This window comes from Solanum verrucosum, unplaced genomic scaffold (assembly GCF_900185275.1).
Source record: "Solanum verrucosum unplaced genomic scaffold, falcon-dt-bn FXZP01000123.1, whole genome shotgun sequence".
In the NCBI taxonomy this organism is placed as follows: Eukaryota; Viridiplantae; Streptophyta; class Magnoliopsida; order Solanales; family Solanaceae; genus Solanum; species Solanum verrucosum.
The window spans coordinates 703136-714161 of NW_026020312.1; the positions used below are offsets into that span (position 1 = coordinate 703136).

At 31.7% G+C, this 11026-nt stretch overlaps 1 protein-coding gene across 1 annotated transcript in view; it reads right to left on the reverse strand.

Moving 5' to 3' along the window:
• Window positions 1-4343: 4343 nt before the first annotated feature.
• LOC125835170 (hydroxyproline O-arabinosyltransferase RDN2-like) overlaps window positions 4344-11026 on the reverse strand; it is a 30425-nt gene continuing 23742 nt past the window's right edge. The window contains exon 11 of the mRNA XM_049514294.1: window positions 4344-4431. Coding sequence (XP_049370251.1) covers window positions 4378-4431 — 54 coding nt within the window. The 3' untranslated portion in view covers window positions 4344-4377. The remainder of the gene's footprint in view (window positions 4432-11026) is intronic.

The following is an 11026-nucleotide window of genomic DNA, read 5'->3' on the forward strand; positions in this document are numbered from 1 at the left end:
TTTAACCGCCTATATTTCATTTATCAAAAGTGTTGGAATATAGACTATTAATCATGTGTTTAGATATAGTAATTATTATAGAATAATTATTTATTCAATTTTAATAGATCATATGGTCGTTTATAGTGTATGTTTACTTATGTAGTAGATGATTTAGGATATAGAGTTTAAGCTTATACACAGAAATTAAATCATAGGTTCTTATAAGTATAAAGTTTTTTGTTCACAATCTAAGATGGGAATTGGACATGTCATCGGTACGATTGTAGCACAAGATTATATGTAGTTTATCTTGATTATGGGAATGATATAGTTCCAACTTCTTGTGCTAGTTCTTTTTATATGTATTGAACGGGACTGAGTAGAGATAGTTGTTTTAGACTGACTGACAAAAGCAGATTCTCTAATCTATTAAATGTACTTATATTCTTAATGCTGATATCTGTATATGTTAATTATTGTTTTGATTTATTAAAAGGTGAGATTCTAAGATGGCAGTATACCTGGTAGATTGGATGATGATAATATATATAGATTGGTGAAATAATAAATTAGTTGATGGAATCCATGGCTCGATATAAAGATTGATGATATGCCTTTTTGAGAAGCTTAAAAGTTTTTATCGTGTCAAACCTTGCAAGTGGATTTATGAATCCGACATATGGAATAAGTTAAGCAGTCATCTAAAGGAGATTGATCATTGAATTAAGTTTGTCAGTAATTTAATTTATTGATTAGTATATGTAATCTTAACATGGGGAATTACATATGTGTTTAATGGGTAATTTCAAAATATAAATAGAAGAGTGCAATTAAGAATTTCTAGTGGAATGATTTGTAAGTTATTATGGTAAGAATAATTCAAATTAATTATTTGAAATAATTTCCAATATAGGAAGGCTCAGTAATTAATTTTGTGGTCCCTACCGTGCCCATATTTAACTAGAACTCAGAAACTATTCTAAAGGGAAAAGGGAGAAGTATGTGTCTTTCTCTATTCTAAGGAAAGGGATAAATATGTGTCTTTCTCTATTCTAAGGCAAGGGAGAAGTATATCACTTTTTCTATTCTAAGGAAAGGAAGAAGGACATGACTTTTCTATTCTAAGGAAAGGGAGATATACATATCTTTTTCTATTCTAAGGAAAGACATGGTATTCCTTCTCCTTGGACTAGGAAGAAATCTCTATAAATAGGAAATCTTTTAAACCTTGAATTGATATAACTTTTTTATAAAATACTTGTCCACCCAAGTATTGAGTGAGTTCGGAAGTAAACTTGGGATCACTGTAGAAGACCGCAGAACTCTGGTCCAGTTTGTGGACTAACTTGTGAATTTTCTTGAAAGTTCTAGCTTGTCGACTAGCTTGTGGATTCACTTGAAGATATTTGCTCACGCTTCAAGAGGTAATTCTTGAATTAAATTTTAGAAAGTTTATGTGGTCTAACAGGATTGTACTTGTTCTAGCATAAACTAAGTGTTGTCTATTATTCATGTAAGTTCTATGATTCCGATATGCTTCTGTTGTGCATATAATTTTCTAACAATTGGCATCAAGAGCCGTCTTACATCTTTATAGATAACATAAAATATATGTATGTGAAATTGTATGTATGATTCTTGGTTGGTAAACATATTTTTATCGTGAAAAGAACGAATCAGATGAAACTTGAAGGTTTTTGATTCATTGGCTAAAGTACATACGCTCTTAAATTGTGAGATGATCAAGAGGGGAAAACGTGTTGGTGACAGTTTTTCACTTTCATGTGGGAATGGACAGCAATAGTAAACACTTGACCTAATGAATATTTGAAGTCCTTTATTTATAAATTAATGGAACCCAAATTGAAAACTTTTTATCAGTTAAAAGAAAAGTTAAAGTTCAATGAATTTTTTTAATTTAATAAATGAAAGTACGAATTTCTGCATATGTAATTGATTTTTGTTTTCGGCGGCTAGTTGCAATTTTTGTAGGGTTGTTTCTTATTAATCCATCAAATTCGCAAAGCTTGATAATGAGATGATCAAGAGGGCAAAATGTGTTGACGACAGTTTTCACTTTCACGTGGGAATGGACAGCAACAGTAAACACTTGTCCTAATGATTATTCGAAGTCTTTTATTTTTAAATTACTGGAACCCAAATTGAATATTTTTTATCAATTAAAAGAAAAGTTAAAGTTCAATGGATGTATTTTATTTAATAAATGTCAGTACGAATTTCTGCACATGTAATTGATTTTTTGTTTTCGGCAGCTAGTTGAAATTTTTATAGGGTTGTTTCTTATTAATCCATCAAATTTGCAAAGCTTAATAAGAAAAGGAATCATAGAGGTTGTTGATGAACAAATAATCATTAACTGATTGTGAAGTATTTTCTTAACTTTATAAAATTTGTTCTTGACTAATTGTTGACTCCAAACCTTATTAAGTGGCGGTGACAGACACTATTCCGGTCAATTGGATTATTTTATTTCTTTTTGTTCAATAATTATTTGAGCATATTATTCATTATATATATATAAACTAAGAATTTTTTGGTTGATAAATAGTTATCACTAAGTGGTTTATTTATTTGAAATCGTTGAAAATTCTTTAGACTTTATACATGTGATAATATATTTTTGTACTACATGAATTGAGAATTATGATTAATAAATAGGATTCACTAAAGTGATCTATTTATTTGAGTCATTAGAAGATCCTCAATTCATCTTGAATAAATTATTCTAAGTGAATATTAGTGGCAAGTATTTATTTGCATAAATGGTGATTTACCTTAAAATACTAGTGATGCTTAATTAATTCATGAGTAGAGACATCGAGGTTTTCATTCAAAAAGAGAGAAACATAATATCTTGGATTCTCAAATGTATTAATTTAGAGAATAATTTATTATAAGAAGGTATTGAGTGTCTTAGCCAAAGGAAGGACACAATGTATGTTTCATGCTCATGAGATAATTATAAAAATAGAATGAAAATCCGAATGATGTTATTTTAATCTTAAACTAGGTCTAAAACGATTATTTTTCAAATTCAGTCATAGTTTAGGTGGTCATGAATTTTCTGATCTATGATTGACTCGAAATTTGATGGTTCCATCAAAAATTATTTAGATGGGTTTTAGGTAGTTTGTCGGATTAAAATTTGATAAAGTCATATTGTTTTAATTCCTAAAGATACTTAAACCACTTGAATTTGAATTTGGTCGTAGCTTTGAAAATATTTTTTATAGACTCCAATTGACCTGAAATTTGGTAAGTTCATTGGTGACAGACTAGTAAGAAATACTCATTGCTATGTGGTTATAGTTTTGAGGCCATTAAAATGGTTTTTTAAGTCGCTCTTTGGAATTAAAATGTGATTTAGTATGAATATAATCCTTTATATCAGTTTTATTTATGTTAAATGTGGTACATGATTACACATGATGAGTTAACATGAATTGATATATGATAAGAATATGGATCTGATTATTTTTCTTAAATCGTTTCAATCTGAATTTAATCATAACTTTGGAGATAAAATTATTTTTAAACTCTAATTGATCTGAAATCAGTAGGTTCATCAGAAACGGTCAAATTAAAAATATTCATAGTTATGAAGTGATTTGGAAATTTGAGGTTTTTTAGATGAAGTTATTTTTTTTTAGATATTTTTGAATCTTGAAAATTAATTTAAATGAAAAATTACTTGATTGTGATACAAAGGTGATAGAGTGTGTTCTCTATGGATGACTAAATTCTAGTGAAGTATTAAGTTCACGTGTTGGCTTAGACCTTCCTCCATGTCGGATGAAATTAGTACAAGTCACTAATCTCTAGTTTTGATAATTTGTATTGACTCTCCCTATCTGAGTAATATATGGTTGGATCAATGGATCTAGGGATAATGATATTCACTTGGTTTAAATTAACAATATACTCTCCATCTGAGTTAGCTCTGGTTCTTAATTTATTAGAGTGAATATCTAACACCATATATGTATGTTGCATGAGTGATTATTTTTTCTTCAAAATTTGTTGTTCAAGATGCATAAATATCTATAAGGTATGTTTTGAATTTTAATATTCAATGTATACATAAATATGCTGATTTTTAAAAAATAGTATTCAGATAATGTAAATAGTTTTAGAATTTTGTTCTTTGTTCTTGATTCGTGTATCTATTTCACAGATGATGATATGTGATAAGAAATTTCGAACGGAAAAAATTCAGGTATGCTTCCGTTATGCATATAGTTTTTCAACAAAAAGATGTTTACTAGATAAACATTTCCATTATAAACCTTGTATGTATAACATTTTTGTGAGTAAAAACAGAATTGTTTGTTTTATGTAGGTTGGGCTTCAAATAGTATAATATCACTGCTCTGCTCACCAATTTGGAATGTTGGCAGTTGCTTCGTTTACCATCTTCACGAGAGTTACCTACAATGTCAATTGTTATAAGTCAAAAAACAAAATCAACAAGTAATTTAATAAATGGTCTTTAAGAAATCCGACATACTAGGAGGGGAATGCTAAAAAAAGAAGTATATAATATTAAGTTGAACAAGTAACGTACACAATAGGTGAAACCATACAAGACATTAAACTTTACATGTGTCAAAAGAATAGTAATGGTGGAATGAGGATATGCAAAACCTACTAAAGCAAAATAAAAAAAATGGAGAAGCCCTAAAAGTGATCAGACAAGATGACACCCAACCTGAGGTAAATCTTTGACTTGTACCAAGATGCCACAAAAACATACTAGAGAATGAAAGGGTAAATCATGAGGATGGGAATGCGATTTTGATCAACTCTTGAGGATAAATCTTCATTCATTTGTCACCCATACAAACCTAGATACACACCTAGACTTAGATATACTACTCAAGAATGACATAATAATAAGAGGGATAAAAAAAAAGGGAAAATGGTATGAAATAGAAAACTATTAATTCAAATTAAATGTTATAAACACTGTTTCATTTAATTCTAATTTGTCGCAAACTGTTTTGCCAGTCGCCTCTCTCCCAGCAAATCTTGCTCACCTCGCCTCTCTCACTTTATACAACACAAATGTATAAATTGTGTTTTTGTTTGTATAAAGCGAGAGAAAATTGTATATATACAAATACAAATACATATATTTTCGTCCTATACACTTAAAATTATACAAACATAAAATTTTCTATGGAGCGCAATTATGCAAACTATAGCTATAACATACAAATATGTTTTTTTATTTTTACTATATGTGAAAGTTGCTCATAAAAAAAGGCATGTAGTTTATATGGTATATAGGATAATGCATTATTGAGGTTATAGTAAAATGGCTAATTAAGTTGTTTAATATTTCATTAGGACAAAGGAGGCCAAACAAGTGGAGAAGAATGCATCCATGTCGATACATAAGAAAAAATTACAAAATTCGTCGACCAAAAGAATAAAAATTAATGTTTCATGGTGCATGAAATTGCTATCTGCAAATCGTATTGTAATTATTGAAAAAATTAGAAAGGGAGTTAACCAAAATCTGGTATTATGGAGATGAATACTAGAGATCATAGTTTTTAGGATAAGTAGAAATAAGACGGAATATGGACTACAAGTTTAACATTATAAGAAGAACAAGAAAAAGTGAGACCAAATGATGTTATATATGGTGCCTAAATGTTGGAAACTCAAATATTAACTTCTAATTCTTCATAAGCATGGCATGAAGATAAAGGTGAAATACATATTCAACAAAGGATGGATGAAACAAAGAATGTTATGGGAGTGCAATGCAATGGGATTATGACAAACTGATTGGTAAGTTCAAGAATGATAACGAGACCCATAAGAATCCAATATATACTTCTGTTCTGCTGGGACAAACTATCCCCCGGTACCTTCCCCGAAAAATATTTTTATTTTGTTATCTCCATCCACATAGACTTCTTCTTCTTTTGTTTCCAAGAACTAATATTCTAAATAGTTTTTAAGTATAGACTTTTTTTGTTGCTTGTCAGCTTCCTACTTTGGCATAGATGATAGTAATGAAGATGACACTTAGCATTTTCTTGATACCAGCAATGAATCTACTTAATAAAAAAAACCTCAACATTGAAATGAAATGGACCTGAAAAACAAATTATTAGTGTTTCTGTAAAAGATAAACTCATAATGGATATGTTATTTCCAAGTGAATCATTAATAATATTGTATATAATATCAAAACAATTTTGTTATAATGGTTAGAATTTGGGATTGAGGGAAATGTTTCATTTTCTTTATTTTATAAGGTAAACATATTTCATTGTATACCAAAAGGTTAAGCATCTACAAAAAAGACATGATTCTCTACAAACTCCACTCGTTCTTTTTGATATAAAACTGAAATGTGAAAGTTGAAACCATAACACTAAGAACAAGAATTAAAAATAGAAGGATAGAAAAAACACCAGATGGAGATTAATTGAAAACTATAGCAATAGAAACCTTAAACCCGCGATTAATAGAATCCAACAAGCACCTAACTAGAAGATAACCTTCAAGAGGAAAGCTTTGTCAAGCCAGCAATATATAAACATGGAATAGCAATAAAGGCCATAGCCCCAACTCTCTCTAGACTCTAGAGTATCACTCATAATCTCAATATCACAAAAATAATCTACCTACTAAAATGACATATTATAGTATTTATACTAGAATAGGCTAAGACTAAAGAAATAATGGTGATGATTAAAAGAATACCCTTAATGAGTTAACGATCTTCCTAGTCTTATTAGTCAAAAGTCTTGTGTTGTTTTAAGAATAACCTATTTCTCCCTTCTCCCTTGTACTTCCACTTTAGTATGTTCTTGAACTTTAACTCTTCATTCCAAGAACCCTCCAAGCTTCCCGACTCGACGAAAAGTGTACCAACTCCATATCTTGGCTTCCTGCGCAAGGTTAAACTTGGCTTGCATCACTTCTCAACAACAAAGAACTTTACGAGTGCACCAAAAGAAAATAAATGACCGGACACCTTTTCTAAGCATAGTAAAAATAGACTCTATCCCCTCAAAAGCTCTATTATTTCTCTTCCCAAACAACCCACATCAACACAAGATGAGCCATGTTCCATGCCCTACATCTTCTCCTCTTTCTCCAACTCCTCCAACAAAGCATCAAATCTTTCAAAGATTTTGGCCTTTTCCAAGAAGTTTAAAACCACCTAGACAAATCCTAGCATGACCTCATTGTAATATCATAATGTAGAATAAGATGATCGACGTCCTCTCCCGCTTCCCTACACATGATACACCATCTGATGCAAACAATCTTCCGTTTTCTCAGATTTTCTGCCATCAAGATCACCACTCTAGCAGTTGGGCAAGAAAAAAAATACACCTTCTTCAACATTTGTGGAATCCATACTACATAACCTAGAAACTTAACCTTCTCCCTAATAAAAAAAAAATCATAAAAAAAACTTAACTAAGAGAAATCCATTGTTCCCCAAACCCACCACAAAGCATCAAGATTATCCACTGGAGTACCTTTCCTAAAAAGTAGCGCCAACAACCTTTGAAACTCATTTACCTCCCAATTGTGGAAATCCCTTCTAAATGTAAAATCCCAAAAGTTCTATTTTCCTTGTGTTCCCCTAATTAGGTGTAGCGTCAAGTTTCCTTCACATGATATTAAGAACAAAATCAGGAGGTCATCTTTCAGTAATATCACCCCCACACCACCTTTGTACCTAGAAACTAAACCTTTTCCTATATCCTACCTTAAATGAGATGTTAGCACTAAAATAATCTCATCCCTTAAAAATATTCCTCCACAAGCCACACCCAGAGGGCATATATTGTGAATAATGAATTAATCAAAATACTTTTGATGATGACAACATGAACAAGGTTCACATAACACATACCAAACTTAATATGAAGAGGCGGGAAGAGTTCACTTATTCAGAGATAAAAAAAGCAAAAGCGTGTCCAAAACAGCAAGCCAAATTAAAAGAGGAAAACAATAAAAGCAGAAGACTCCGAGACCAAAAATGAAGAAGGTAAACAAGTTCTATAAGGAAACTGATTAGATATCTAGGAAAACTTATTTCTTTCCATGTAGAAGTTGATCAAGGAAAAAACCAACCTCTATAAAAGGACAGAACAAAAAAGAGAAATAGTTGCCTTTGAGAAATAACAAATTGAGAAAAATTATTCCAAGCAAAGGTCGAATCATCAAGGAGATCAAGAAAGTGAAAGAAAGAAGTACTAGAGTTAGGATCTAGTACTTCTTTCTGAAGTATAGTGTTACATTGGTTTGTCTTGAATCAATGTTTAAGATGTGTATTCTAAGAGAGAAAGAGAGTGAGTTTGAGAGAATTATAACAAGAAGCGAGTTTGACTTTTTTGAGAGTAGAGTCTTCGATTATAGTTAATCGATAGAGAGTAAAGGTACTAGAGTTAGTTCATTGATTATTGAGTTGTAATCTTGAATTGTGCTTAAAGGTAATAAAACTGCGGTGTGGTTTTTTCCTTTCTTTGAGGGACGAAGGTTTCCGTGATATAATCTCTATTTTATTGTGTTGCAATTGTTTATTTTGGTAAATGTACAAGAACCTGGTTCTTGTATAGGGGTAAGCTTTATTTAATTAGTATCAGAGTAGGTCTTTACATTAGAAGACTCACATCTTGAAAAGGATCAATAGTTGCACCACCTACACCACAAGAAGGAACTTCCCAAACTTGACAACCATTGTTCAATGGAAAGTCTATGGATGGTGGAAGAACCGCATGATGGATCACTTTATAGAAGAAAATTCATACCTATGGGGAGTTGTCTTGGATGACTAACCATACCCATGAAAAAGGGAACTTATAGAGTCACTAAGATACCAAAGGAAAGGAAGGAATGGGATGCTGGGAATAAACTTGCAATTCAGAACAATCCTAAGGCTAAGAAGATTTTGATATGATTTATAGGTCCAGATGAGTACAATCGGATCTCATTATGTCAGGATGCAAAATCAATATGGAAAATACTACAAACCACTCATGAAGGGACAACTCAGGTAAAGAAGTCTAAAATTGTCAATTTGAATAGGCAATATGTGAGTTGTTTTGAATGGTAGAAGGTGAAACAATTCAAGATATGCATACCAGGTTTACTGCAATCATTAATGAAATCTACTCATTAGGAGAAGTAACTCTTAACAGAACGGCCGTCAGAAAACTTCTAAGTGTTCTTCTAGAATCTTGGGAGAGAAAAGTATCACAGAAGCACATCACATAGATAAGCTAACTATGGATGACATTAGAAATCTTATGACCTATGAACTCAAGAAAAACTAAGAAAAGGAAATTAGAGGAACGAGAAAATATAAGAACCTGGATCTCAAGGCTACAACACTAGAAGATTTCAAGGATGAAAACACCATACTAATGACCAAGCCATTCTCTAGAATGCTAAATAAAGGAAAAGTATTTTAGAGAATGAATTTTTAAAACTCAACTGTGAAGGATCCAAAGGAGCAGGTCTATCACGAATGTGAAAGTCCAGATTACTTTATCAAAAAATTTCCACTATGGGCCTTGGAGGGCAAGAGAAACAATCTAGAGAAAACTAGGAAATGAAGAATGATAAGTATATTTTCACAAATAGGAGGCTGGCCAATCAAGAAGTTCATCTCTCGGTAAAAAGAGCATTTGCAACTATGGAAATCAATTTGAGGAAGAGTATGGAGATAGAAACTTTGGAAATCAGTCATACTGGCAATTGAAGAGACAGACAAGTATGACTTTCTTGCACTAGTCTTCTTAACAGAAGTACAAGACAAAACAAATACTTGTCAATATCAGGAAACAATTTTGGCACTGATGGCAAGAACAAATTTTAAAAAAGATGAAGTAGATGACAAACAATCCAAGGTAAGCTTTCATCACATCAAATAAAATCTTCATTCATACTCTAAGAGAAAACTTGAATCTCTATTAAATACTCTTATAGATTCATACCAGTCAACTAGTTCTAAAAGAGAACAAACTATGGACTTATGGACGACTGTGCATCTTTAAGAAAAGAAAATGAAAATATTGAGAAGAACAATCAATGACCTATACTCAATGACTAAAAAGAATAAAGTTCTCCACAAAGAGCTTCATATCACTAAGATGGAAGCAGAGCATACTATGAGATGGACAAGATCTTCCATCATGCTTGACAGTATCCAAAAGGGTCAATCATCCACTAGACATGGAATAGGATCAACCGGAAGTCTATTGAAATCACAAATCCCAACAAAGATTGTCTATGTATTCAATGTGGGCTAGCCATACACAAGAGTAACACATGCCCTAAAAGGTTAATAGCTCAGGAGAATAATCTAAGGGTTTTTTGAAAACCATATGGGGAAGGAATCACGAAATTGATTTAGAAACCTAACCCTAACCAAGATAGTATAAGAAAAATCTCATTCATCCTTTTTTTAATAAACAGGGACCTAAGTGGATTTCCCTACCCAAACTAACCTCTGAATATTGATGCACAAATTGGTGGGAGGAGAGATGAAGTAATGGTACCTAGACATTGCGTTCTCCAGACACATGAATGGTGACAAAAATAACTTCATCTTACTGAGTAACTACAAAAGTGGAAATGTAGCCTTCGGAAATGGAAAAAAATGATGAAATTCAGGGAATAAGAAAGGTTGGACTCAATTACACTGAAGCAATAGACAATGCGTACTACGTTAAAGAACTACAACACAATTTGTTGAGTGTGTCTAAAATGTGCAAAAAAGGAACAATGTGATGTTCACTTCAAATGAACGGAGAATGTTCAATTCAATCTCTGGAAACTAGTTCTTCGTGGAAAGAGGAATAAGAATGTATACAAAGCAGACATATGAGTCCTAAAGAGAATTCACTAAAATGTCCCAGTGCTATTATTGACAGCTCTCTTCTTTGGAATAAGAGGCTAGGACACATAAGTTTATCAAAAATTAGCAAGCTCATATCAAGAGACCTCATCAAAGGGTTACCTACTAAGAGATTCAATGATG